Source organism: Aspergillus eucalypticola, assembly GCF_003184535.1.
Source record: "Aspergillus eucalypticola CBS 122712 chromosome Unknown BO83scaffold_29, whole genome shotgun sequence".
NCBI lineage: Eukaryota > Fungi > Ascomycota > Eurotiomycetes > Eurotiales > Aspergillaceae > Aspergillus > Aspergillus eucalypticola.
This window is the reverse complement of record NW_020290303.1, coordinates 337,340-362,765: the sequence shown is the minus strand read 5'-3', so window position 1 is coordinate 362,765 and position 25,426 is coordinate 337,340. Positions and strand designations below refer to the sequence as shown.

The following is a 25,426-nucleotide window of genomic DNA, read 5'->3' as shown; positions in this document are numbered from 1 at the left end:
ATGAAGGTGGACCGGCATAGTTCTATAGATTTGCAGCCTTGCTGAGCTTTTTCACCAATAGTGCGGACCTGGGCTTGATGAGCCTTCTTTGTGATTCTGGCATCACGAGAAAGTTGTGCTGTCCCGCGGCATTAGTAATAAATCCGCGGGGCCCGAAAACAGGCGAACAGGATCCCGAAGCGGAAGGGGGCATCCACTGGTGCGCTCTAGGCCATACGCTAAAAGTCCGGTACCTTGGGATGAGGTCATTTCTTATGGCGCGTCAGCGCACCGTGACCTGGAAGTCGAGTATCTCTCCCGGTCGCTCCGGGCTTCCGAGAACCCAACTCTGCCAAGAGGAGTAATTTTCTTTTTACTTTCCTTTTTTTCCTTTGGAGATACCCTTTCCCTAGGCTGTTTTTTTCGTGCCCCTCTTCGGCTTTATTGGAAATTGGTTCATATGATTTGAAGAGACAACATGCACTTCTCTTGTTCCCATTATCAAGTAGATCCATTTCCCACACAATAAGCTTTGATTCTGAAGAAGGTTCATACCCCAGCAAGATGCATCATGAGTCAGAGGCTGAGAGCTCGTGATCCCAGAAGGCTTTGCTACAAGTAGTAAGAGAAGTATACGGATTGAGTAGTAGGGATGATGTTGGAAAGGAAGTAAGATGGAAGGGAAAGATTGGCTGACAGGCGAAAAGATCCCGAGAAAAGTGTAAGTGGATGATAGAAGAGAAAAGAAAAATAACATTTTTTGAATGGAAGAGGAAATAAAGTTCCAGGCATTGGAGGCGGTGATTAGTCCAAAAGAATGATCGGCTCCATCGCTGGATGACTTCGGGAGGCATGAGTGGTGGTACCAGCGTTCTCAGTAAGACACCTCATGATGACGATGAAAGCTTTGAAGGATCGAGCTATATCATGGGCATAGCCTCAACATAGAATCCGAAAGTATCTTGGTAATACTTATCACCCTGATTCTGTGCAAAAAGAGAAATCAAATCAAAAAGAGGAGATAGAGGTCAAGCAAACAAGAGCAGCAGTCACATCAAAAACCAGACTGGGGAGGAGAACAGCGTCACTCCTGGGAGGCCTTATTACTTTTTTTTTTTACCCTTTCTCCCTTTTTCCATTTCCCTGCTAGCGCGAGGGTGCCAGTGAGTAACTCCACTTTCGGCACACGGAGCTTTGGGGAGCTCCAGCAGGATCGCTTGTTTCCACGGCCTCTCGGTCTTGTTGCATCCTATCCCCGCCAGCTCCGAGGGAAGGAGAGCTGCGACCACAAGGCGCGAATGGAAAAGGAAAAAATTAAGTCATGAGTAATGATTAAATAAAAAGTCTCGCGCGACCCTCTCTGGCAATCCCGGTCTTCAGCCTTCCGTCTCGTCTCTCTACTTACCTGCATGGTCCACCGTTAGTCGGGCTGGGTTTCCTTGGATTCTTCGCCCATTCTTATACTTATACTTCCTGCCCTCCCTTCCCTTCCACAATCGTCCGTTGCTTCCATACTTCAGCCCTACCGACCTATCTGTCCCCCCGACGTATTCCCACGTACTGCCCTCCGCCAGGTGGTAGCCGCGCCCATCCGCATCCCAGCTTCCTCCGTACAGATTTCTTCTGCCATCTTGCTTGCGACAAGTGGAGCTGGGAGTTGGCTTAATCTCTTAGTCGTCTCTCCTGCTCGCACTTGACTCCAGTTTGTCGCGCGTCGAAGAGATATACTTTCCCTTTTCTCTTCTGGATTTCCCGTCCGTAATAATATAGAAGCTTCCCCTCATGTGGCAGCGAGCTTCTCGTGCCGCATTTGCGGCAGCTTTCCTTCTAGCCTCCGTTGCGAATGCGCTTCCCCACGGAGATGATGAAGCGATGGATATGGACATGGGTATGGACATGAGTCACAGCGAGTCCGCCCAGGAATCGTCTACAGAGGCAAATGACGATTCCCCCATGAGCTACTTCGCCTATGGGAAACACGGCACCGCAATTGCCGTTCACATCGGTCTGATGATCCTCGCCTGGTGCTTCATACTGCCAACAGGTATAGCTCATTCTAACCTATCCTCCACAAAGGCACCAAAAACTAACACTTGCAATAACAGCGGTTATGTTAAGCGTCGCACGGTCACGTTTCGCATTGCCGTCGCAATTCCTTTTCTTGGTATGCAACGCGGTGGGATTGCTTATTGGAATCATCTACAACAGCCAGACCCCCGATTTGTATGAGAACAACGCTCATCACAAGATTGGGTGGATCGCAACCTGGGTCATGAGCGCGCAGGTCATCATGTCATTGATCTTTGCCTATGCTGGCAGAGGCGAGTCGGAGTCGACTTCTTATGAACGGGCAGCGTTCCTTCCCGTTTCTACCGATGAGATGGAGAGCCCCCAGATGTACTCTGGTGGTATCCGCCATTCGTACCGCTGGTCGCGCGACAGTGGACAGGGCACGGAGAGAAACTCCTCTTCCCTCCACAGTCGCCCTGGGTCGCCTTCTTGTGCGTCGCCTTCGGATGAGTATGACGGTTTCGAAAAGCCCGAGGATCCGCTCCCCGAACACTCGTCCCAACCGCGCGGTTGGTTCCGCATCCCCTTCGCCGACCAATTTCTTGCTAGTCGTGTACCTCGTATGGTCTCTACTCGGGCGCTTCGCATTATCTCGACCATCTATGCTGTTATCGACAGAATCATCTTGCCGTTTGGCTTCGTGGCTATCGCGACCGGTGGTGTGACTTATGGTGGCCTTATGGTAAGTTTCTAGTATGGGCCACTTCGTTGATCTTCGCTAACGCGCGTTTGCAGAAAGGCAGAGAGGTCTTCAATGGTCTTGCGCACTTTATCAAAGGAGGTATCTTTTTCTGGTATGGTCTTCTGACTCTGGGACGTATGCTTGGCTGCTGGGCCGACCTGGGCTGGGCCTGGAACGTGAAGCCGTCCAGTCCCATTGTCGGTAAATGGAAGGCCAAGATCCCCACGGGTGAATTCACTGAATCGTTCGTGATCTTCCTCTACGGCGTCACCAACGTTTTCTTGGAGCATCTCACCGGCTGGGGTGGCGCATGGACTGCCACTGACCTTGAGCATGTGTCCATCTCCATCATGTTCTTCGGCGGCGGTCTCTGTGGTATGCTTTTCGAGTCGAAGCGCGTCAAAGGCTGGTTGAACAGCACAGTTCTCCAATATCCCTCTCATATGAGTGCGCACACGTCGACAGATACCGCATGGCAGCTTCCTGACACACAGGGAGTGTCACTGAACCCCATGCCTGCGTTGGTCATCCTTCTGTTGGGTATGATGATGGGTTCGCACCACCAGGATAGTATGGTATCGACCATGGTGCACAAGCAGTGGGGTAACCTCCTGGTCGGCTTTGCACTGGCTCGTGGTATGACCTATGTCATCATGTACCTCAAGCCCCCGACCTCCTACCTTCCATCTCGCCCGCCAACCGAGATCGTCGCTGCTTTCTGCTTGATCTCGGGTGGTTTGGTCTTCATGCTTAGTGTAAGTTCAGCAAAGGAACCGCAATCCGTACGCAGGACATGTTGGCTAACTCTAAAATAGACCCGGAGCGTGATCCAAACCCTGGAGTACTATGACCTTGACGCGATGTTTGTGTTCACAGTCACTATGGGACTGACCGCCTTCATCATGTCGTGCGAAATCCTCTCCATTGCCCTGAAGGCCTGGGCGGTGAAACGGGAGTCGCGCCCTGCGCTGCCGCCTTTCCAGTTCCCGGCCTCCGCCTGATTTTACTCATGTCTTCCGTTCTGCCGGACTCCATCTGACTCAAGACGAGTTTGGTGATGACACCGGGCAGATACGCAAAACGGAATTCCCCCCCCCCCCCCCCCCCAAAAAAAAAAACATCATCCGCTTTTGACAGCATTATACCCCTTACAACATTTGATTTTCTTCGGCCTGGTGTCACGGCTCGGACATTCGGGTGACGATCATAATACGACCATATATACCACGGCCTTGTCTATGACCCTATTTATCTCTGATGTGCCCCCGTGTTAATGAATGATATCCCTGTGATGGAAGGATGATGAGGAGGTGAATTATGACTTTCTTAGTTCTGCCTACATAATGAAACCACAATATACCATTGTATATGGACTATCTATATTTACTCTTACCTCTATCGTACCCAGAACTTCGTCTGAAGACTAAGCTATAATGCCCCAAGTTAATTCCCCTGAATCCTCTAGGTGCAGATCCCTTCTTCACACTTGGACAGACGGTGGAGGTAGATCCCGGGGTTAAAACTCGCTAAAATCCGAGCCGCCTGACGAAGCTTAACCAAAAAGCGTGACGCCCGACGTCGGCGAGAATTGCCGGTCGGCAGACTCTCGGGGGGCGTTTTCAAGGTACACGAACCGCCACCCGGCGAATTCTGATAACCTCCACGATGGATATTATTGGTAGCCGACTTGACATCCTTTGCTTGAATGGCTGTAACATAGTAGGCTCATGCGCAATGGAATATTATGTCTAGCGAATTGACTGGGCGGTGTCGGACATCCTACCGTGTCATCCAGGCATTAGTAATGGGGTGAGGGGCAGCAAGTGGGGAGGGGCATTTTTGGGGAAAGAAGACGGTTCACAGTGGATGCTGCTCATTTGAGGCAAAGCCCTGTGGATATATCTAGTCGCCATTCCCACCCTTGACATCCCTGTCACTAGTACTATCCCATATACCTTTTGTCTATACATCCCTTCAATACACCAACCCTAACCATCCGTCACCATGGCCTCTAACCCTCCCGGAGCTTGCTGTGCCCAGGGCTTCAAGCACGAAGGCACCCCTGTCGGTGAAGTCAAGAAGATCAACAACAGTATGTTATCCGACTGGACCTTTCTAGAACCATGGCCCTCTTCTAACACCATCTTCCCGAACAGTTGACACCTACATTGTCTACCCCAAGGACAACAAGACCCCCGAGAAGGCCGTCCTCTTCCTGAGCGACATCTTCGGTCTCTTCAACAATGCCAAGCTCCTCGCCGATGAGTTCGCCAACAATGGATACCTGTGTGTCCTCCCCGACCTCTTCAGCGGCGACGCCGTCGACCCCGTCGCCATGGAGTCCGGCAAGTTCGACATCGGTGCCTGGTTCCCCAACCACCAGCCCGCCAACGTCGACCCCATCGTCGAGTCGACCATCAAGTACATCAAGGGAGACTTGGGCGTTAAGCGCATCGGCGCTGTCGGTTACTGCTTCGGTGCCAAGGTAAGTTTAATCGACTCGCCGAAAGGTGTTATGTGATTGTTTGCTAACGAGGCGTGTTTCCAGTACGTCTGCCGCTTCATGAAGGACGGCCAGGTCGACGTTGGTTTCAACGCCCACCCCTCTTTCGTCACCCACGAGGAGCTTGGTGCCATCCAGGGCCCTCTGTCCATTGCTGCTGCTCGTAAGTGGAATCCTTCATCGCAACGCGTGCCGAGGCCGCGCATGCTGACTTGGTTTGAACAGAAATCGACAACATCTTCACCACCCAGCTCCGTCACGAGTCTGAGGAAACCCTCATCAAGACTGGCAAGCCCTGGCAGATCAACCTGTACAGCGGTGTCTCCCACGGCTTCGCTGTCCGCGCTGACTTGAGCGTCCCCCACTTCAAGTGGTCCAAGGAGCAGGCTTTCTGCCAGGCCGTCAACTGGTTCAAGCAGTACCTGTAAATGTTTGAGGTAGAATTAGCGGCATCTTCTGTACATGTTACCATTAGTTAGATAATGAACCGGTATGAGGCATAATATTTTCGATAATTATGAAAGCCAAAGAAAACACTGTAGAGAGAAGCAAGCGACGAAGTTGGTTACTCTGTAAAGCATAAAGGAACGATAGGCGTTATCTTCCACGTGACCCCGGAGGATCCGCGCTGGGAAGAGAAAAGGCGAGACCAGATCAGCCTTCAATTTAAGAGCAACCAGATCCAGCCACCCCCGGAAAGCACTAAAGTAGTGCCTCTACTCTCTTCCCTGGGGCTGTCTGGCCTTATCTTCTAACTTGTTGTTTCCCGCTATTTATCTGCGCTGTTTGAGTTCCATCCGTTGGCTTGTTTCATCTTGGCTCAATATTCCCGTCGCGTATACCGGAGTTTGCGTGCATTGCATCCCGTGGCTTCAAAACGAGTCATTGCCAATGAATTAAAATCTATAAGTCTCTCATCAAAGTCACCAGAAATACCATCTTCCGCATTGTCCTACTCGGTTCCGCTCCTTCTTCTCGACCCTACGAGACATTCTCAAGCCCTCGTGGCCATTCCATCGCTCCCTAGACTCCGCCAGTCCCGTGTTGTACATCGCACCTCGACTTCCACGGCGCCTTCATTGATATATCCCGCCTGCGATACTATCGACCTTCATCTATCGTTGTAATAAACTTGCCTTGACATATCGCCTTGCTACGGCCATTCGCACTCGACCATGGCCACTCCCGCTGCCCTTCCGCCGCTACCCTTCAACCCGTCCAGGGTACGATCTTACGTCCTCCGCCTACCGCTTTTCACCCGGCTCGTGCTTCTAGCGATTGTTGTATTTTGGCTGCTGGAGCTTCAGACAATCTGGAGTGTGGTACAATGGGGCTCCGTGATACCAGAGGAGGTTGGATTCGGCACTAGTATGTCTCTTCGGGCACACGTGGCCTTGCTTGCAAGTACAGCCAGGTTCTGACTCTTAGGACAGTGTACCGTCTTAACACCTACCCTTTCATCCACTTGGGATTCTTCCATGCCTTCTTGAATATACTGGCGCTCACGCCCTTGTTGGAGCGCTTTGAGGCCGAGCATGGCACATTGACCGCTGTTGCGCTGTTCATTGGGCGTAAGTTTGCTCCTTGGCGTGATCTAGGATGGTTGGACGAATGTGCTAATGGATATTTGCTTCTCGTTTAGCTCTTTCTACGCTCCCTGCAGGCATTTATATTCTGATTGAGAAGTTTGTTTTGCATAGGAATACTGCGGTCGTGGGTTCAAGGTGAGTGCTCTGTAGCATCTCTGGGTTGTCAGATGGTATCTAATGGGTGTTCAGTATCTGGGTCTTCCTTCTCCTTGGCTCCGAGGCCATTCGGACATTCAAATCAAACCCCTACTTTAGGTATGTTCGAGCACTAGTCTCTGTCTCAGTTCCCGACTAATGCGGCTTCAGTCTCGGGTCGACCAAAATTCCCACGTGGACGTCGCCCCTATTCGCATGCGCCCTTGTCTCAATTCTTGTGCCAAACACCAGCTTCCTTGGCCATCTATGCGCCATCCTGGTCGGATACTTGCGTAAGTAATTGTTCTTCTGTAGACCTCGATTCACAGCTAATCCGCTCGACAGTCGGCCTTGGGGTCCTCAAAATTTTCGTTCCCCCGGAGAAGGTTTTGAGATGGATCGAGGGCAAGCTTAATTTGCTCGGCAGACTGCCACACTACGTGTCAGTGGATCAGAAGACGTATGGCCGGTATGGTGTTCTTCCCACGACTACCACCGGCGGAGAAAGGGGAACTCCGATGAGCTTCCTCGGCTCATCGCAACGCCTTGGTCCGTGAGGACTAAGAACTAACACTATACCTAAGTGGATACATTCTTGTGCATATTTAATTAGCATTATACGGCATTCAATAGTGACTCGCAATATTGCGGGGAAATAATACTGAATCTAGGGGAAGTTGTGCAGGTGGTCTATAGCGGTTGACGTAAATTTGCGGGCAGATCGATTAGTGCTCCGTAGCGGCGGTAGACATCTTGCTCCGATCAAGCACCACCATCACCATGGGATTTGGTTCCCTAATGCTTCAGATCTCATGGCCTTGAAATGTAAGATAATAATTGATTTCTACTCTAACGCTCTATCCACGACACTCGTTGCCCCCTTTTTGCCTTGCCTCCCCTGCAGCTCCATGCTACTCACCCTCCACCTTACCCCGGATTGTCGCGAAGGACACCTCAAACGAGACCAGATCACGCTGACAGGTATTCATAACAGCTGCGATCCGCAAAGTGCGGAGTAACCCTCACTTCCTCTTCGTGCACTTACCGCACATCCTCTCCTTCATCTGCATCGTCGCCGGCGTTGTTTGGCTTCTCTTACTCCCCCTCAACGATTACTCCCGACAGACCTACATCTCCGAGAACGCGCTCCTGCCGGGTCAAGTTCACGCCTACTTCTCCGGTAGTGAACAACACATCTTCCGCGGGTACAAGAAAGAGCTAGAGGGGGTACTGGAAGGGCAGACTGCTGAGGGACAGGAAGTGTGGAATGATGCCTTTACTCCTGGGTATGTGCTGAAGCTCCGCATCAATTACGATGTGAATGTATGGGATCGCGTTGCTGACGGGACATTTAATGCTGCTTAGTGTGTCGGACAAAATCCAATCAATTCTGAGAGCTACCGGATTGAAAGTTGCCACGCAGAACTACGAATACACGTCGTCGGGGATCACACATCAGGGACAGAATGTCTACGCGATCATTCAGGCGCCGCGAGGAGATGCCACCGAAGCTATGGTGCTCGTGGCTGCTTGGAAGACGGTGGAGAACGAGCTGAATTTGAATGGTGTTACGCTTGCTCTTACCCTGGCGAGATACTTCAAACGTGGGTGGCTTCCATCATTATGGGATGTGGTATGGTTTGCTAATTGGATGGAGAATAGGGTGGTCGCTGTGGTCCAAGGATATTATTTTCTTGTTTCCGCCGGACAGTAAGGCAGGCACTCAGGCGTGGATTGACGCATACCATGATATGCAGCCGGCGTTTGTGCAGCCCCTTCCCTTGAAGAGCGGTGCTTTGCAGGGAGGCTTGGTGATCGAATACCCGTTTGACCATCGCTTCGAGTCCCTGCATATTCTCTACGACGGCGTTAATGGCCAGTTGCCTAACTTAGATCTGTTCAACACGGCTATATCCATTACCGGTGGGCAGATGGGCATCGGGACCAATTTGCAGGAGATGTGGGATCACGATGATAGTTACGAGATGCGGTTGCAGACCATTATGAGAGGGATGGTCAAGCAGGGCTTTGGCTACGCCACGGGTCCTCACAGCAGTTTCATGCCGTATCATATCGATGCCATCACTCTCCAAACGAAGGGCGAAGGCTGGCAGGATGAGATGGCGCTGGGTCGCACAGTCGAGAGTCTCTGCCGCAGCTTGAACAACCTCCTCGAGCATCTGCACCAGAGTTTCTTCTTCTATCTTCTCATGCAGACCAACCGGTTCGTCAGCATCGGCACATATCTCCCCAGCGCGATGTTGATTGCCGGTAATTTCACAATTATGGCAATCGCTCTCTGGCTCCGGACAGGCTACTACCCTGGCTCGCAGCAAGCCTCAAAGCCCACGAAAGAACAAGTCACAACCATAGCCACAAAGAAGCACGACGACAAACAAGCACCACCCGCGAAAGCAGACGCCAGTAACAACATCATAGAACGTCAGCTGGCCCTCCCGCTCACTCTCGTCGTCAGCCTCCATCTCCTGGGTCTAATTCCCCTCTACATCTTCAACAACATCCCCCACCAGGTCCGTATCCCTTCACCCCTCCCCTATGACAACCCAAACTCCTCACTAACACAAAACGCAGTACTACCTAACAGCAACCTACACCAGCATCCTCGCCAACTTCATCCTCCCCCTCCTCCTTTCCGCCACCCTATCCCACACCCTAACCCCCACCCACAACAATACCACCTCATCAAATCCTTCTCCCTCCTCATTCTCGGCCTCTTCCTCTCCACCCTCGCAACCCTCAACTTCTCCCTCTCCTTCATGGTCGGTCTCCTCTGCGCCCCGCTAAGCTTCATCCACCGCATCAATCCGCAAACCACCTCTCGTCCCCTCAGATACATCCTCAGTACGCTGGCCCTAGCGCTATTGAATGTGCTCTCCCCGCCTGTCGTTCTGCTCACAGCGTGCTGGTACTTCGGCGCTGATGTCGAGATGGTCTTGACGCAAGCCGCTTTCGGGTGGGATGTCTGGGGCGTATGGACGCAGGTCGTTGTTTGGTGTGTTTGGTGGCCTGCTTGGGTGGCCGGGTGTGCATTGGCGGGATTCTCTCTGTTCTCGTCCTGATTGGATGAGAATAAGTTGATTTATGTTTTAGGGGTCGGATCAGGGGCATCATAATATGACTAATAGGTAGAAGAAGTCTTACGTAGGTGGAGGCAAGGATGGATAGATCAATAGTTCGTTGTTTCTTTTTCCGTTTCTGTATTATAATAGGCATGCGTTTATGTATGTATAGGTTGAAAATCGAATCATATCAGGTGTTATCGTGGATGTGAATGTAAAGAGAGCTAGAGAGGGCTTCGTAGATCTCAATTATAATGAGGTTCTAGTACTTGTTCGTACATACATGCATGGTAAGTCTTTTACCCATCAGACAGGACTAATCATAAGGAACAGAAGACGATATAAAAGAGATAGAAAATGGGACCTATGCAGCCCACACATCCTTTCCAACGCCCTCGATCCAGTGACCCAGCTGGTTGACACCAGCATCCCAATCCTTCAGACGGTTCCGCATGCCCTCGATCTGCTTCATATCCAAAACCTTCGGCTGCACCCAGTTGATCTGGGCGACCTGAGCCACCTGATCAATGGCACCCTTGAGCAGACCTAGCGAAAGCGCCTTCATGATCAGATGCTCGATCTCCTGGGGCTTGACCTTCGTTTCGGCGGAGATGGACGAGAAAGTCAGGTTGCGGTCGTGCGGGGGCCGACGGAAGACCATCTCCGTCAGCGCGGACAGGGAGATCTTCTGGTACAGGAAAATGCGGTGTTGCTCGAGCAGCTGGTTCTTGGAGATGTTTCCGGCGAGGACGTCGTAGGCGGTCAGGTCGCCGCGGTTGAAGGCGAACAGGAGCTCGCGCAGCCAGCTGTGCGGCGTCTCGGTGAGGGAGTCCAGGATCGGGTGCAGGAGGAGTTCACCGAAGTTGTAGATGGTGTCGGAGACGAGCGCGGCCACGCTAAGGTTGTATGCGCGGGAAATGCGCTCGGCTTCGCTGAGATCCTCGAGGTTGATGCAGGCGAGGTAGAGGAGGGCGTTCTTGTAGAAGGATGCGAATTCTTGTTTGGCCTGGTGGATGGGAGAGAAGGATTAGTGAGGTCTAGGTGGCGGGTGCCGGGGGGGACATACGTGGTAGTAGTCCGCGTTGACTTTATAGAAGGATGCGTGCACGACGGTCTCAACGGAGTCAAACGTGTCCAGCACTTTCTGGCATGTCTCCAGGTCCTTCTGCGCACCGTTCAGGTCTTGTAGCCGTTGCTTGACGTTGGCGACGTCCGCGAGGGCGTAGATGTAAGCATCTTGTGACTCGGGCTTGTTGACTTTGTCTGCCAGCGATGTGAGGAAGGTGAGGCGTTCTTGGTCATCTGATAGCAACAATGTTAGCGATGCCTTTGGTTTGCGAAGATCCATATAGCGATTAGCTGGGATACGTACTTGAGCATTCTGTTGACGCCATCAACCCCAGCGAGACGAACTTGAGCTGATTGATTCTGTCGGCGAAGCTGAGGACGAAACTCTTGAATATCGGTAGTCGCTGAGCGGCGCTCTCTGGTAGACGGAAGAATTCAATCAAGGAATCCGTAAGCTGATGCCATAGTTTGCGTTCCCAGTAATCTTCGAAGCTCAGGAAATAGGCCTGGCATTGCTCGGGAGCTTGCTGCAGCTGGTCGGCGAGGAAATCGGAGATCCGTTGGTTCTCCATGTTGGAGGAGGATTAGGAAATACGATATGAGGTCTAGGATGGGATGGATGAAAGACCGGAAGGAGGGAGAAGGAGAATGGGCGTAATGGGGGGAGATGGAGGCAGGGAAGCTGATCTGAAGTGGAAGCGGAGCTGGTCGTGATGCAGCGCCGTCGAGCTCGGGCGGTGAGGCACATGACATCCTACATCATCTTCCGTCTACTGCAGTATAGTTATCGCAACTTCCCCGGCTTCATTTAGGGTGAGAACTAGCGTATCCATTCATATATTCATTCATTGGTCAGAAATTGCTGGCCCTTCTGTGAGCGTGTTAGCTGAAGGCGCCTAAACCGCTTTAGGGATCAATATAGCGGCGACATTGGAGGGTCTACAAGAAGTATCCGATATGTCTCCGAATTTGCCTACTGTAAGCTTCTAGTCAGTCTGCTCAGCCATGGTCAAGCAAGCTATAAATACGGCTCTCTACACCCGCCTTCCCCCTTTCTCGTAGTCATCCCAAGATACTTTCCCAACAGCAATTGATCAATTAATCATTTCATACTATACTGTGATAGCTAAGCCGAATCTCTATCTAAACATGGCAGAGCACACAGAGAGGAACCGTCAGTACTTTGAGTATGTGCACATACCCTTTGCTTTGCTTGATATAATGTCTCATACTTTGCAGCAAGCTGGCCAAGTCCTACACCAGCGACTTCAAAAGTATCCTGGAATCCATTTGCAGACTGGTGGATAGTCACCGTCCTTGGATTAGTGATGCATGGGTCGATACGGAGGCTGGAAAGGGTCAAGAGATCAAGATGTTAGAGTATGCATGTGGGACTGGGCCTGTTTCTTTGGTAAGTTAGTATGTCTCGTTCGCGTTGCTATTGAAGTAACATTGTCATGAACCCTGAGTTAATTTCATAGACATTGGCACCTTTTGTCTCGAAGATCGTTGGACTCGACGTTTCGGATAATATGATTAGCGAGTACAACAACAATTCCAAAGAAGCGGGCTATGAAGACAAGATGGTCGCACTCAAGGGTGACCTTCTGGCTGAGTCTGCTCCGGCAGAGCTCTCAGGGCCCGAGTACTTTGACTTTGATCTCGTGGTTGTCAGCATGGCCCTTCACCACTTCGAGAGACCAGAATTAGCCATGGCCCGCTTTGTAGAGCGTCTGAAGAAAGGTGGTGTGTGCGTAATTGTCGACATTGTGCCAGACGATCACCACCATGGCCATTGTCACAATGTTGAGCATGGCTTTGGCGATGCTGCGCAAACGGTAAAAAGCCACGGCTTCACCATGGATCAAATGAAGCAGCTATACGAAGAAGCAGGGCTTGTGACGAGATTCAAATATGATATTTCGAAGGAGCAGGTAGTATTCTGCAAGGATGGAAAAGAGCATTTGAAGACCATATTCATTGCTCGTGGGCAGCGTGCGTAATAGCAAAGGAGTAGGTTGCTTATGCTTTGGTGATCAGCTTAGAAATGCGATATGACAAGTGCCATGTTCTTTCAGTAGCAATGCGATATCCATGATGTGTAGTTTCTCCAGCAATTGACTATGTAGTTCTCAGTTGTTAGTGGTAGGTTCATTTGGATCTCGACATGACGATGATGAGCGCCTAGCAACCAATCAGAGGCTTTGAATAGTCAGACGCGCTCCGGTGTAAAATTGAATGGACGGTCATAACCACACCATATTGATGGGTTATGTGGGTAGGAAGTGATGGATGAAATGATTACCCATTTAGATACTGAAATAACCTCTCAATCGACCTTTAGACAAGTAGGAAAGAGTTGGCAGACAATTGAAAGGTCGAGGGTGCTGTCCGAAAAAGGACTAGCGCCAAGTCCCGTGCCAACTCCAGGATATTCGGGACCACGACTTTCGACCAGCTGCAGTACAAGTCCTGACGTCGAGCTACGCTCTCTCCCCTCTCCTCACCATTGTCCATTGAAACACCGATCCGGACGCAGTTCGGTGGTCTCGTCCGTTTCATATCCAGAATTGAGACCATGCAGACGTCCCGGGCCGTCAATTCCGCCATGGGCGCCAGGGCATTTGTCCCCGCCCCCAAGATCCGATTCCAGATCCAGCGCCGGAATCTTCAGGATGTCGCGATCACTAGAACTGGAAAGCCGATTCTGAAGGTCCAGGGTGGCCGGTAAGGTGCATTGCCGTTGTGATGGAGCTCCGCGATGCTGACTAGTCTTTGCTATAGGTCCTCTTTGGGAGGTACATATCCCTCTTCTGCCCGCGCCGGTCTCACGCTGCCAGATGGCTAAATTTGCTCTTCTTTAGGTCACACCGCGACCGTCTTCGGTGCTACTGGTTTCCTCGGTCGTTACATCGTCAACAAGCTCGGTATGTTGGTCAATTGGTCGGAAGGGAGCACAGGAATTGACGCCTTCCAGCTACGCAGGGATGCACCGTTGTCGTCCCCTACCGTGAGGAGATGACGAAGAGACACTTGAAGGTCACCGGTGACCTCGGCCGTGTCAACTTCATTGTATGAATCCGTTAACAGTTGGGTGGTTTGGCTTGGCCCACTAATCGTGGTCTAGGAATACGACTTGCGCAACACCCAGTCCATCGAGGAGGCTGTGCGCCATTCCGATGTTGTCTACAACCTTGTCGGTCGTCAATATCCCACCAAGTCAGTTGTCCATGGGCACGAGACAAGCGACGCGCTGCTAATAATTGGGCAGGAACTTCTCCTACACTGACGTCCACGTCGACGGTACAGAGCGCATCGTTGAGGCTGTTGCCAAGTACGACGTTGACCGCTTCATCCACGTCTCTTCCTACAACGCCAGCCGGGACTCTCCTTCCGAGTACTTTGCGACCAAGGTCCGTGAACCAATTCTGCAATGTCACTCTCATACTAATTTTCGCAGGCCTGGGGTGAGGAGATCGTCCGCAACATCTACCCCGAGACCACCATTGTCCGCCCTGCGCCCATGTTCGGTTTCGAGGACAACCTCCTCCACAAGCTCGCTCGCGTGACCAACCTCCTCACATCGAACCACATGCAGGAGCGCTACTGGCCCGTTCACGTATGTTAAGAGGTTGACTTTGTTATGATTGAGCTAACATGCATAGGCCATTGATGTCGGTACTGCTCTGGAGCGCATGCTGCACGACGACAGCACCGTCGGTCAGACCTTCGAGCTGTACGGCCCCAAGAACTACTCCACCGCCGAGATTGCCGAGCTGGTCGACCGCGAAATCGTCAAGCACCGCCGTCACGTCAACGTGCCCAAGGCCATCCTCAAGCCTCTGGCTTACTACCTGAACAAGTACCTCTGGTGGCCCACCATCTCCGCCGACGAGGTGGAGCGTGAGTTCATCGACCAGGTGATCGACCCCAACGCCAAGACGTTCAAGGATCTCGACATTGAGCCTGTCGACCTCAGCACCCTGACCTTCCACTACCTGGTAAGCGACCCTTAACTAAATCAATCCTCTCAGAAACTAACAAGATGCAGCTGGGTTACCGTAGCGCCTCGTACTACGATCTCCCTCCGGCCACGGAGCGCGAGAGACAGGAGGAGAAGAAGTACCTGCACGTTCTGGACGACCAGTAGTCTGTTTTTTTAGTGTACATAACCTACTAGACCCAAATTTCGTTTGTTCCGTCACAGTGTAGCTGTATTACTCAGTAGAAGAATAGCCGCGGCATCTCCGCATCCGTCCATCCCACTTCACCACAACAACAACCACCCTCACTCATCTCGTCCACAACCAAACCCACAGCCACAATCCCATACAGGGTACACTCATCACAATGACCTCCACAAAAAATATCAACAAACCTCCGATAATCCTCCTCAAAACCAAATCCACCCCGCACGACAACTACTCCGACTACTTCCACCACCCCACCAGCAACTACACTCCCACCTTCATCCCAGTCCTCTCGCACAACTTCCACACCGAGAGACTACGCTCCATCCGCGAGCTCTTCACATCCGGCCAATTACTCCCTTCTCAGAAGAAAAATGATCGAAAATACGGCGGATTGATCTTCACCAGCCAGCGCGCAGTCGAAGGCTTCGGGAGAGTACTTGCTGAACTTGACGATGGTAAATTCACCCCCTACCCCACCATCACACCACACAAAGACACTAAACAAAAAAAACAATTTAAATGAGGAACAGACAGCTCAGCTCTAAACACATTAAAAACCTCCTCCCAAAACCTTCCCATCTACACCGTCGGACCCGCAACATCCCGCTCCCTCACCACCATCGTTGACAGATACCTACCGCACGCGAGCATCCACGGCGCAGATACAGGGAATGGAGAGGCGTTAGCGAAGTACATTCTCGAACACTATAATTCGCTTTATACTACTACTACTACCACTACCACCACGACGACATCAAATCCCAATGTTGGGGAAGATGATGTATACAACAAGCACAAGCCACCGTTACTTTTCCTTGTCGGCGAACAACGACGGGATATTATCCCGCGGACACTTATGAATCCTGATCTCCCACCGGGGGAGTATGTGGGTGTTGATGAGGTAATTGTGTATGAGACGGGGGTGATGGAGGGGTTTGAGGAGAGTTTTAAGGGGGTGATTGAGAGGGAGAGGGAGGTTATGAGGAATAATAATAATAATACTACTACTACTACCACTGGGGAGGAAGGGAGAGGGAGGGTGGTGTGGACGGTGGTGTTTTCGCCGACGGGGTGTGAGGGGATGTTGAGGGGGTTGGGGTATATAGGTAGAGAGGATGGTAGTGGTAGTGATTGGGGAAAGGTGGATGGGGAGACGAGGAGGAGGTTCTTTGTTGCGACGATTGGGCCGACGACGAGGGATTATTTGAGGAGGGAGTTTGGGTTTGAGGCGGATGTTTGTGCGGAGAGGCCCAGTCCTGAGGGGGTGGGGGAGGGGATTGAGAGGTTTATGAATGAAATGATGAAATCTTCTTAGGGTATTGGGGAGGGGTGATTGGTGTTGGTGGTGTAAGATACATGTGATGTGTATATACCCTTAGCTTAAGAAACTTTATACCACTCTATATCAATCGCTAACGTAATGTATATTCAAGCTGGACTATCGCTGAAACTGCACGCCGCTTCCACATCAACATCAACAATAATCTCGAGATGCTGCAGTCATGACTCCCTCACATATGGGCTATTCGACATATTACTGCGTACAGGGAACGCGCTGCTGCGGCCTGTTCTCTATGCATCATGGGTATGTGCTTAAGCCAACTCCGTCCATCATGTCAGGCTCTGCCTTTGTTCCATGTCGGGTGGTATATCAATTGCATTCATCGACTCGTGAGGCCTTTACCGCATAATCTCCTCGTAGATCAGGACTGCGCATGTTAGTATTCAGACTCTCTCAATGTAGGTGCTATCACTCACGCTTCAATTGCTCCTTGCTGAGTGCATCCTTGTTCTTGTCGAAATCAAAGAAGCCTTCGGGAATCGGGGGCGCCGTGGGCTCGTCCTCGGGGTCATGGTAGGGCTCCAGGTACGGATGACGCAACGCCTCCTCGACAGTGATACGCTTCGCAGGGTTGAACGCTAGGAGCTTCTCCAAAAGGTCCAGCGCCAGCTCGTTACTCTTGGGGAACATTGCGCGGAAGGGGATCTTCTTCTTGAAGGGCAATGAGCGAATGTACTCCCGAGCCCGGCGAGACTTGATGCCGTAGTAGTCCTCCATGGTTGGTGTGCCAAGGACATCAAGGATCAGAGTCAGTTGGTGGTGGTAGTCCTTTCCGGGGAACAGCGGCTTTCCACTCAGCATTTCTGCCAGAATACAGCCGACACTCCAGACATCGATCGCCTTGGTGTATTCCTTGAACGTCAACATAATCTCTGGGGCACGGTACCAACGCGTCGCGACGTATTCCGTCATGAACCCAGAGTTGTCGTCGGTCGATGCGGCTGACCGGGCCAGACCAAAGTCACAGACTTTCAGGTCGCAGTTTGCGTTGAGGAGAAGGTTGGAGGGCTTGAGATCACGGTGGAGGACGTTGGCGGAGTGCATGGCCTTGAGCGCACGCAAAGTCTGGTAGATGAAGTATTGGCAGTGGTCATCGGAGAGGTCCTGGGTACGAATGACCCGGTGCATATCTGTCTCCATGAGTTCCTAGATCCGTCAGTTTCATATTCTCTGATCATCTGCAATGAGCGTTACCTGAATCAGATACACCTCGTTGAAGCTCTCATAATTCCGAGGCCTCTGGATATCCAGAATGGAGATGATGTTCTCGTGGTTGAAGTAGCGCAGCAGCTTCATTTCACGCAGAGTCCGCAAGCAGAACATCGAGTGGTCGAAGGGAGTGATCTTCTTGATGGCGACCTTCTGGCCAGAGGGCTTGTGAATAGCAGAGCTTCGGTTCATTAGTACGCCGCCATCATTTACATGTGAGCAACTCACCAAACGACACCGTAAGCTCCCTCACCAATAACATCCTGGATCTCATACTGGTCGGAAACGTTGAAAGAGATCTTGCGCGACCCCCCTTGAGGAGGCATTTGCTGCACCATGTTTGCGGCTGTGTACTATCAAGTGTCAGTCGACGTCAATGAGCGTATATGTTGCAATCAGTAGTGTTGGGCCGTGTTCTCATTATACTATCTCATCACATCTCATGACACCCTCTGAAGCGACAAGGTAGGCCTGTCACATGCAGCAACAAGATGGCCTATTGAGTAACACCGCGACCCACCACATGTTCAAGCAACAGACACCAGGCTAGCGCTTACAGGAGGGCTTTCGATTGAAGTTGGTTATGTTGGGAGGCTAATAACCGCCAATGCGCATGCTAGGGCGAGAGTAGTAGACGAGTGACAGTCGTTCGGGAGCTGTCAAGGATCGGAAGCGGGGTACAGCGCGTCTGCAATCGAAACCACGGAGGACCCGCAAGTAGCCGCCAGGAGTTTCGGAGGCGCCCGTACGTTCGGGATGTGAGGGATTCAATGTAGAATCGGGAACCAGTAGCGGTTGGTCGTGAGGCAGACTGGGTGAGCCGCTCAGCAAGGACGTGCGGTGGATGTACAGTAAGTGATGACCTAAAAAGGAACTGAGGGATGTCAATGAACCGATCCAGCACGAGCGGAGAGAACCTTTTGTAATACCCAGGTCAAGAGGCAAGATATCGCTGAAAAGGAGATGAACTTACCAATGTTGAGGAGCTATTTTCACACTCCGTCTGGCGTTTCACAGTTCCGTTCTATTTTTAATTTCGTTGTATGGTGAATCCCTCGTAGCTTGCGCTATGCAACCGCGAGTCAGTTTCAAAGGGTTCTTTGAGCTTTCTCGAATAGGTAGTGGAAACACACCAGGGGCAGATCGGAGAAGGGGGGGGGGTACACAGAAGAGAGTAAGCGCAGGAGGAGGGAGAAAAGACAGCAGGAGCAGTTCGAGGGGATGTGGAGAGGGGATGGAGAGACACAGAGCAATAGTGAAGGCAGTAGTAGGAAGCAATGAGGAGACTAGCGTACGTAGTTGGAAGTTAAATAAACCGGGCGCGGATCGGCCAGAGTGGGGTGGGGCTGGATGAAGAGGAAGAGACAGAGATGAAAGAAGAAAGAGGATGAGGGAGATGAGTAACAAACAGGAACTTGACAACAATAGCTACAATAGATGAATAGAGAGAGAGATAGAGAACAAGTGTTCTTGCGCAGTGAATGCGTGGCCTCTCACTTCTTTGAAGAGGCAACACAGATGAGGGGGAGTGAGAGAGAGAGAGAGAGAGAGGGACAGAGCGAGAGAGCCTACCAAATCTCGGGATGCTCCAAGAAGACCCGGAAAACGTGGAGCAAGTTATCGATAGAAGGCACCGACCCAAGGAACGACACTCGATAGCAGATAAGCCACAAGCTGTAGTTTTAGGGAAGTTTGAAGGGCCAGGGGGGAAGTTGAAATTGATAAATATAGCACTTGAATCAACAATGGAAAAACCACCTACTAGTAACTTAACTATGACCACCAACAAACACCCACCAGTGGGAGAGGCCGAAAGTTAAGGGAAATTCCATCTTATCCAGTTGGAGGCGAAATGGCCTGAAGCAACTGGCAGCGAGACAGTCCAACTGGTTAAAACAGAACTATTCGGTTACGGTACGGTACGCGTGCCTGATCCAGTGTTTCCATCACTTTCAAGTTCCACCAGAAACATTTCCATCATCACCATCTAGACTATCATCAATTATATGAAAGACATCGACCTTGATTGACTATAAATTAAACTATACACCATATACAAATTTCAGTCCCAAATTCAATAATATATTCACACAAATTTTCCCATCAATCCCAAACCCGTCTCTCATCTCTTCATCTCACCTTAGTTTTGACCCATCTCATACCATTTCTGGCCCCCTCCTTCTACCCAGACTAACCCCATACTAACTATGACTACCACTTACTTGACTACCACTTACTCTCTTCCAAGCAAGAAATCAAAATGAGCAACCCCGTACAACAACTCACCAACTTACTCCATACAGTAGGAGACAAGACAGACCCGTCACTTGCAACAGCCTCACAGTCGATCAACCCCGTCCCCTCCTTACATCCTGTCATCTTAACGTGGCCGTCAATCACCCACACCCTAGAATGAGCCCCTCCCCCCCCTCTAACTTCTGAGACTACGTCTCGACCAGTGTTTCAACGCCTTTTTCTCCGCCCAGACGAGACACACCTAAACAGTCAGATACTACTACCGCCACGGCGCCAAAACCGCAACCCAACCCATCCCTCAGTTTCACACTCTGTCCTCTCCCCTCCCCCCACCAGCTCCAACCAACTCTTTCCCTCACACTCTGTCTGCTAATCACATTCCTACTCACTAACTGACTACCTACCTACCTGCCTACCTATCTAACTACCTGGTGTCTTTCCCGCACAGATAAATCTAAACCACGGAGGGAGGGCGGGGGCGCAGTACATACCCCATCAATCAATCAATCAAATCACACTACTTTACTTCATCTCATCACATAAACTAACTAGTCTATTAAATTCTCGTCACATTTTCCCTACATCTAGCTCGTACTTCGTGCCCTTCCCGCGGCAAGCAAGTGTCCATTCTCCCCACCCGATTCGTCCAAGCCCTGCCCTGTGATCTAAAGTTTATGGTGCAGGTCTTGTCACAGACTCATAAGTAGTACTCCGTAGGAGTAACTTAGTTTTTTTATGTGCAGTGATGGGAAACCTTGTTTTTGCTATTTTTTTTTTTAGCACGGGAAGGGAGGTTAGACTTATCCTACTAATTATCAACTACTAGTACTTAAGAGGAGGGAGGGAGTGGAGACAGGCACTGTGTATGGACGGGAAGGGAAGTAAGTCTGTGCCCTGTCGGTGTGGTGATGGCACATGTGGGTGGGTATATTTCGGAATGGAAATGAGATGGCCATTGCCGATGGATGGTGGTGAAACTACTACTGACTATGTATAGACTATATGGGCTTTTATATTCTAGGGAGAGAAGCGCGGGGTTTAAGGTATAAGGTATTATACTTAGACGTACTCCGCGGTACTACTAGTAAATAGAGAGAACCTCGGGCACCAATGTTTGGCCGTCCAATTTTTCGTTTCTTCCCATTGAACAACAGCAGCCGGAATAAGTTACAACATCGCCAAACAGACAACAGAATCCATGGGGAATGTATGGTGGAATTTCTTCCATATAGTTTACCAAAACAAAGGAAAATGGAACGAGGATAATTCGGAAAAAGAAGCTTTATCATTACTGAACAACCTGTAGGCGTGTTCAAGCTCGTCAGCCCGATCTGACTCCCAAGTATGTGAAAACGAGGTGTCCAATGCCGGCAGAGGTAGAGCGCTTATGGGGGGGAAATAAAATGGGGTGATCAAACCTTTTCCCGCAGCGAGCCCATCCACTGCACCAGGCTGACGCTCTGTTCAGCACGGTCCTCAACCAGCATGGTCTGCGCCCATAAGCGAAGTCCAGGCTCTCCGTCCTCCTTCACCACATACAGGTGTGGCACCACAATGCTGCCCACGCCCTTCGACCGGTGATCCCGGCTCTTCTCGATCACCGCCCGCACCCGCTGGTTGAACTCATTGTCCACATCCGGCAGGTTCTGCTTGCCCACGCGGAGTTGCGACTTGTCTTGCAGGCCAAAAACATCTTCGATCAGCTGGGGCACCGCATCGCGTCCAACCCACAGGAACTGCGTCTGGCCGTCATCGATGAGGTAGAGACCATAGGGAACAATGCGCTCGGATGACAGGTTGATCGGGGGAGGGAGAAGGATCTCGCCGGTCTGCTCATCGGGCAATCCAGCAGTGTCGGGCATGTCGTGAAGAGAGTACATCTTAGGGTAGATGTACTGCATGAGGAGAGGAAGGGGGAGCGTCGAAAGCAAGCAAAGGGCAGCAGAGCGCATGTCGGTGGGTATTTGCGCGGATTTGCGAAGACCAAGCTAAATGGTGTTAGCAAAATACGGTTGGACATGCAAACTTATGGGCAGGACTTACGTTTTTGATCATGGCAAGGAAGAGCACTGGCAAACCTCTCAGGTTGGCAGGGAACTGAAGACCACCGCCGCTGACACTGCCTCCAGCCAATTCCTTCCGGTAGGTCGACAGCAGTTCGACGGCCTTGGTCTGCAGAGCCTCGCGGGCAGGCTCCAGCCCGCTGCTCAGTGCCCGCTCAACAGCCTTGTGACTGAAGTAAGTAGCAACAGCTTGTTGATCGGCCGAAGCGTAGACATCAGCCAGGTTCTGCGTCGTAGGGAGCGCCAGAGTCAACACCCGGATTCTCCGCTCGCCGTTGCATGTAGTGTGCAGAACCGCCGTCTGCAAGCAAACAACGGGTTTTGTGACGGTCTCGTCAATCGCCACTTCAACGACATACGCTTGGTCACGCGGGAAAGCAGGGAAGGCACAGAGATCGGAACTGCGGTTGAAAAAGTTACCGTAGAAGGTGTTCATGCGCAGACCGGTCGTAGCACGAACACGGAGCACAGCCTCCAAGCCAATCTCCGAAGAAAGGTAGTCGGAGAATTCACGAGCGAACTTGATCGCATCCTCCCCACGAGCGGCGTTCCATCCGGGGTAGAAGTACGTCTGACCACCGGTGTAGCGGGGCAGGTTACTGAGAGACGCAACGTCTTGGTATTGCGAAGAGAACAAGAACATGTCAACGGAGACCTGCGCCTTGGAGCACTCGACAGCGAAGCTCTTGTAGAAGCTGTTCGCCGTCTGCAGCAGACTGCTCTCTTTGCTGGTGCCGAGGACCTTCTTGTCTTCTCTCATGGTCAACGAGCCATGGCCAATGTTGGGCAGAGAGGAGCTGAGCACGGTCATCTTGCCTCCCACGGGGGAGATGAGCTTGTAACCAGCACGCAGAGCGGATCCCATGGCGCAGGCGTTGCTCTGAGTGTTCTGGAACATTTCCTGCAGCTTGTCGAGGAAGATCTCAATGTTCTCACGGCACTCACTCAGGGTCACCAAAAGATCGCCAGGGATGGGAAGGAAAGGCTCATCCAAATCACTGATGACCAGCATTCTGGGGTCCGAGTTCTCGGAGCCATCGCGGGGAATACTGAAGTAATGGAGACTGGAGTCGACTGCGATGAATCCCAGTCGTGTCCGACGGTCCGCATTCGGGATCCGGTCAAGGCTCTCCTTGATGCAGCGGGCAGTGGTAGCCAAAAGGCCGTTCGTGACAGAAGCGTAGCTCACGTCAATCAAGAAGAGATAAACAAGCGGCTGCGGGGGCCGGACCATGTATTCTTGAGGAGCAACGAATTCGACCACCGAGTGATTGAGATCAGGCCTCAACGACCTGTCGGCGGGCTTCTGCAGCGCGGTATCCCAATCAAATGCCTGAGGCACATCGTTTGTCAGGTTGCACATGTTGCAACGCCAGCGGTGTCCATGGTCGAGGAATGTCACGAAAGGATTGATGTAGGATCGGCAGCGTCGGCAACGCGAGATGACTTGGTCTGGGACAACAGGAACGGGATCTTCGGAGTCATGGAGAGCTGCGTAGGGCTGGATGACAAGAGCAAAAGGCAGCTTGGACTTCTTCAGCAGCGAACTTGTTGTCGGGACAGCGTTCAAGGTCGAGCGAACGTATTTCGGAGGGCAGTTGGCATAGGGAGAAGGGTAAACGCTGGTCTAGCGGGAAAGTCAGCAATCCAATAATTCGCGAACATGAACGACATCAGATACATACACCGGGCGGCAGAACAATGGGGGGTGGCGGGTAATCGAGCTCGGCGACATTGAAGGGCTGGGTAAGGAGATCGGTTGGGTAGAGTTGGTTGAGGGGAACAGCCCGCGGGGCCTGAGCCTGGGGAGCTTGGGCGACCGGCTGCGGTGGCAGGAGGTGCGGATCGGTCATGCCCATAGCACCAAACTGCTGGGTCATCTGTGCGACTTGAGGGCTGGCGGGCGCCGCATATCCTGGGGCCGCAGCCTGCATCTGAGTTGGGTCTGCTCCATACATAGGTTGCTGGTATCCCGCAGCCTGTGGTTGCGGCGGGTACGCTCCGTAGCTGCCACCGGCGGGCAACTGACCTCCCAGAGCAGCATTGGCACCAGATCCAAAGTCAAAGGCTTCGCCGGCATAAACACGCTTCTTCCGACCTCCAGCCTGGCCTTGGGCCGGGGCACCGGCAGCCAACCCCGCGGGTTGTTGCACGGGAGACCCATAATCGGCAGGCTGACCGTACCCTTCCTGGGGAGGGTAGCCCCCTTGTGGTGCTGCCATGGAGGATTATGTGTATTTATCGTCTGTCGGCGGGGGGAAGGTGAAGTGGTTTCCCGAGGGTTTGTTAGGGCGATCTCGAGGGTGTTGCGCGGTCGGATAAATCGTCACTGGCACACTGGATCGTCGGTCAACATTCGAAGTGGGAGGTGGAAAGGGGAATGAAAGGCTAGAGGGACGGCGTCATACTAACAACCAAGGATTTACCGGATCGCAGAAACACAAGTGTCAAATGGAGGGGAAAGAGCACGTCAATGCCACACTCCGGAGCAGGCGAGGTGTCCTGAAAGAGTTGGGAGGAGCTGTGGGAGTCGGAGAGGCGACGATGAACGATGGAGGATGATAGGATGGATGATGGTGTACGGTGGCCTTTGCGGCTGCCGCGCCTGGGCCAATCAGCTCCCCGCGGCCTAACCGACTCTCAATCAACTTTCACTGAAGCCCATTATTTGGGCATATTTCATTGAACAATTTTTAATATAGATAGGGTTGGAATACAGGGAATACAAGTAGACTCTCGACTCTCAAACTATTAGGTTGAGGAATATAACGGCTGTGTTAACGTTTTTGTAAGTCATTGGGTAGTAGGTAATAGTTGTGTGGTGGTCGCTGCCTTGGGCTTATGATCTCATACTCATCAGGGATGGTAGTACGGGCTATACTCTAGCCCTACAGCATCAATCAGAAGCTCGAAGACTGACAGAGCTCTATCTAATGATCGAGACCCTTGAGCTTGACAGGTTAGATTGAGAAAGCCTTAGTCATGGGTCTACATAAACTATGCGTCCACATGCTATTACTATGGTTTTACGATGGTGCTTGAGCACTAATTTATATATTCAATGCTGACTGCAAAGTACTAATCTAAAGCACACAAACTTGTACTACCAAAATATAGAGCACATGGACATAACAAAGAAGGTACTAAGTAGTACAAACACATTCTTTCGAATCCAATGACATTCCTTAATATGACTTTTGCAGGAAAGAAGCAAAAGGAAACATGGCGATGCACGATACTGCACCCTAAATCGGAAG

At 51.5% G+C, this 25,426-nt stretch overlaps 9 protein-coding genes across 9 annotated transcripts; 6 read left to right on the top strand and 3 right to left on the bottom strand.

The window, feature by feature from the left end:
• Nucleotides 1-1,761: 1,761 nt before the first annotated feature.
• BO83DRAFT_321928 (Ytp1 family protein) lies at nt 1,762-3,732 on the top strand (the record flags this gene model as incomplete). Its single annotated transcript, XM_025527872.1, has 4 exons — nt 1,762-2,023; nt 2,085-2,731; nt 2,785-3,486; nt 3,547-3,732. The coding sequence occupies 4 exons, from the start codon at nt 1,762-1,764 to the stop codon at nt 3,730-3,732; spliced, it is 1,797 nt and encodes a 598-aa protein (XP_025384236.1).
• Nucleotides 3,733-4,653: 921 nt separating this feature from the next.
• Nucleotides 4,654-5,727, top strand: BO83DRAFT_381728 (dienelactone hydrolase family protein). The gene is made up of 4 exons (XM_025532059.1): nt 4,654-4,823; nt 4,888-5,216; nt 5,280-5,397; nt 5,460-5,727. The coding sequence occupies exons 1-4, from the start codon at nt 4,736-4,738 to the stop codon at nt 5,660-5,662; spliced, it is 738 nt and encodes a 245-aa protein (XP_025384235.1). The 5' UTR covers nt 4,654-4,735; the 3' UTR covers nt 5,663-5,727.
• Nucleotides 5,728-5,919: 192 nt separating this feature from the next.
• Nucleotides 5,920-10,224, top strand: BO83DRAFT_440580 (Gaa1-domain-containing protein). Its single transcript, XM_025536270.1, has 10 exons — nt 5,920-6,602; nt 6,668-6,805; nt 6,877-6,958; nt 7,013-7,078; nt 7,130-7,251; nt 7,304-7,507; nt 7,953-8,244; nt 8,324-8,562; nt 8,621-9,489; nt 9,551-10,224. Exons 1-10 carry the CDS (start codon nt 6,410-6,412, stop codon nt 9,761-9,763), a joined length of 2,418 nt encoding a protein of 805 aa, XP_025384234.1. The 5' UTR covers nt 5,920-6,409; the 3' UTR covers nt 9,764-10,224.
• Nucleotides 10,225-10,271: 47 nt separating this feature from the next.
• On the bottom strand, nt 10,272-11,773 carry BO83DRAFT_381724 (proteasome regulatory particle lid subunit RPN9). The gene is made up of 3 exons (XM_025532058.1): nt 11,411-11,773; nt 11,105-11,340; nt 10,272-11,044 (listed from the first exon to the last, which is right to left on the bottom strand). Exons 1-3 carry the CDS (start codon nt 11,676-11,678, stop codon nt 10,403-10,405), a joined length of 1,146 nt encoding a protein of 381 aa, XP_025384233.1. The 5' UTR covers nt 11,679-11,773; the 3' UTR covers nt 10,272-10,402.
• Nucleotides 11,774-12,181: 408 nt separating this feature from the next.
• Nucleotides 12,182-13,432, top strand: BO83DRAFT_440578 (class I SAM-dependent methyltransferase). Its single transcript, XM_025536269.1, has 3 exons — nt 12,182-12,293; nt 12,346-12,517; nt 12,588-13,432. Exons 1-3 carry the CDS (start codon nt 12,256-12,258, stop codon nt 13,107-13,109), a joined length of 732 nt encoding a protein of 243 aa, XP_025384232.1. The 5' UTR covers nt 12,182-12,255; the 3' UTR covers nt 13,110-13,432.
• Nucleotides 13,433-13,578: 146 nt separating this feature from the next.
• BO83DRAFT_381720 (complex I NDUFA9 subunit family protein) lies at nt 13,579-15,310 on the top strand. The gene is made up of 9 exons (XM_025532057.1): nt 13,579-13,833; nt 13,891-13,904; nt 13,971-14,033; nt 14,084-14,178; nt 14,234-14,325; nt 14,378-14,519; nt 14,567-14,725; nt 14,772-15,107; nt 15,158-15,310. The coding sequence occupies exons 1-9, from the start codon at nt 13,715-13,717 to the stop codon at nt 15,254-15,256; spliced, it is 1,119 nt and encodes a 372-aa protein (XP_025384231.1). The 5' UTR covers nt 13,579-13,714; the 3' UTR covers nt 15,257-15,310.
• Nucleotides 15,311-15,382: 72 nt separating this feature from the next.
• On the top strand, nt 15,383-16,304 carry BO83DRAFT_440576 (uroporphyrinogen-III synthase HEM4; the record flags this gene model as incomplete). Its single annotated transcript, XM_025536268.1, has 2 exons — nt 15,383-15,754; nt 15,830-16,304. Coding segments are annotated over exons 1-2 (771 nt in total), but the record flags the coding sequence as incomplete, so codon positions are not given.
• A 745-nt stretch (nt 16,305-17,049) lies between these two features.
• On the bottom strand, nt 17,050-18,188 carry BO83DRAFT_430812 (mitogen-activated protein kinase; the record flags this gene model as incomplete). Its single annotated transcript, XM_025535544.1, has 3 exons — nt 17,050-17,787; nt 17,836-18,031; nt 18,079-18,188. 3 exons carry the CDS (start codon nt 18,186-18,188, stop codon nt 17,050-17,052), a joined length of 1,044 nt encoding a protein of 347 aa, XP_025384229.1.
• Nucleotides 18,189-21,282: 3,094 nt separating this feature from the next.
• On the bottom strand, nt 21,283-24,697 carry BO83DRAFT_381716 (COPII subunit SEC24). The gene is made up of 4 exons (XM_025532056.1): nt 24,578-24,697; nt 23,855-24,506; nt 22,150-23,796; nt 21,283-22,094 (listed from the first exon to the last, which is right to left on the bottom strand). The coding sequence occupies exons 2-4, from the start codon at nt 24,389-24,391 to the stop codon at nt 21,519-21,521; spliced, it is 2,760 nt and encodes a 919-aa protein (XP_025384228.1). The 5' UTR covers nt 24,392-24,506; nt 24,578-24,697; the 3' UTR covers nt 21,283-21,518.
• Between the last annotated feature and the right edge of the window lie 729 nt (nt 24,698-25,426).

What these genes read in the sequence shown, in the direction of transcription:
- BO83DRAFT_381728 (XM_025532059.1), top strand. Translation starts at nt 4,736, where the DNA reads ATGGCCTCTAACCCTCCCGGAGCTTGCTGTGCCCAGGGCTTCAAGCAC. An exon ending in GTTACTGCTTCGGTGCCAAG is followed by an intron (nt 5,217 to 5,279) that starts GTAAGTTTAATC and finishes GCGTGTTTCCAG; the next exon opens with TACGTCTGCCGCTTCATGAA. An exon ending in TCTGTCCATTGCTGCTGCTC is followed by an intron (nt 5,398 to 5,459) that starts GTAAGTGGAATC and finishes TGGTTTGAACAG; the next exon opens with AAATCGACAACATCTTCACC.
- BO83DRAFT_440580 (XM_025536270.1), top strand. Translation starts at nt 6,410, where the DNA reads ATGGCCACTCCCGCTGCCCTTCCGCCGCTACCCTTCAACCCGTCCAGG. An exon ending in AATGATGCCTTTACTCCTGG is followed by an intron (nt 8,245 to 8,323) that starts GTATGTGCTGAA and finishes AATGCTGCTTAG; the next exon opens with TGTGTCGGACAAAATCCAAT. An exon ending in TCAACAACATCCCCCACCAG is followed by an intron (nt 9,490 to 9,550) that starts GTCCGTATCCCT and finishes CACAAAACGCAG; the next exon opens with TACTACCTAACAGCAACCTA.
- BO83DRAFT_381724 (XM_025532058.1), bottom strand. Translation starts at nt 11,678, where the DNA reads ATGGAGAACCAACGGATCTCCGATTTCCTCGCCGACCAGCTGCAGCAA. An exon ending in GGCGTCAACAGAATGCTCAA is followed by an intron (nt 11,341 to 11,410) that starts GTACGTATCCCA and finishes TGTTGCTATCAG; the next exon opens with ATGACCAAGAACGCCTCACC. An exon ending in TCAACGCGGACTACTACCAC is followed by an intron (nt 11,045 to 11,104) that starts GTATGTCCCCCC and finishes CCCATCCACCAG; the next exon opens with GCCAAACAAGAATTCGCATC.
- BO83DRAFT_440578 (XM_025536269.1), top strand. Translation starts at nt 12,256, where the DNA reads ATGGCAGAGCACACAGAGAGGAACCGTCAGTACTTTGA. An exon ending in AGGAACCGTCAGTACTTTGA is followed by an intron (nt 12,294 to 12,345) that starts GTATGTGCACAT and finishes CATACTTTGCAG; the next exon opens with CAAGCTGGCCAAGTCCTACA. An exon ending in GGACTGGGCCTGTTTCTTTG is followed by an intron (nt 12,518 to 12,587) that starts GTAAGTTAGTAT and finishes TTAATTTCATAG; the next exon opens with ACATTGGCACCTTTTGTCTC.
- BO83DRAFT_381720 (XM_025532057.1), top strand. Translation starts at nt 13,715, where the DNA reads ATGGGCGCCAGGGCATTTGTCCCCGCCCCCAAGATCCGATTCCAGATC. An exon ending in CCGAGTACTTTGCGACCAAG is followed by an intron (nt 14,520 to 14,566) that starts GTCCGTGAACCA and finishes TAATTTTCGCAG; the next exon opens with GCCTGGGGTGAGGAGATCGT. An exon ending in AGCGCTACTGGCCCGTTCAC is followed by an intron (nt 14,726 to 14,771) that starts GTATGTTAAGAG and finishes TAACATGCATAG; the next exon opens with GCCATTGATGTCGGTACTGC.
- BO83DRAFT_381716 (XM_025532056.1), bottom strand. Translation starts at nt 24,391, where the DNA reads ATGGCAGCACCACAAGGGGGCTACCCTCCCCAGGAAGGGTACGGTCAG. An exon ending in CCATTGTTCTGCCGCCCGGT is followed by an intron (nt 23,797 to 23,854) that starts GTATGTATCTGA and finishes CTTTCCCGCTAG; the next exon opens with ACCAGCGTTTACCCTTCTCC. An exon ending in TCCTTGCCATGATCAAAAAC is followed by an intron (nt 22,095 to 22,149) that starts GTAAGTCCTGCC and finishes AACACCATTTAG; the next exon opens with CTTGGTCTTCGCAAATCCGC.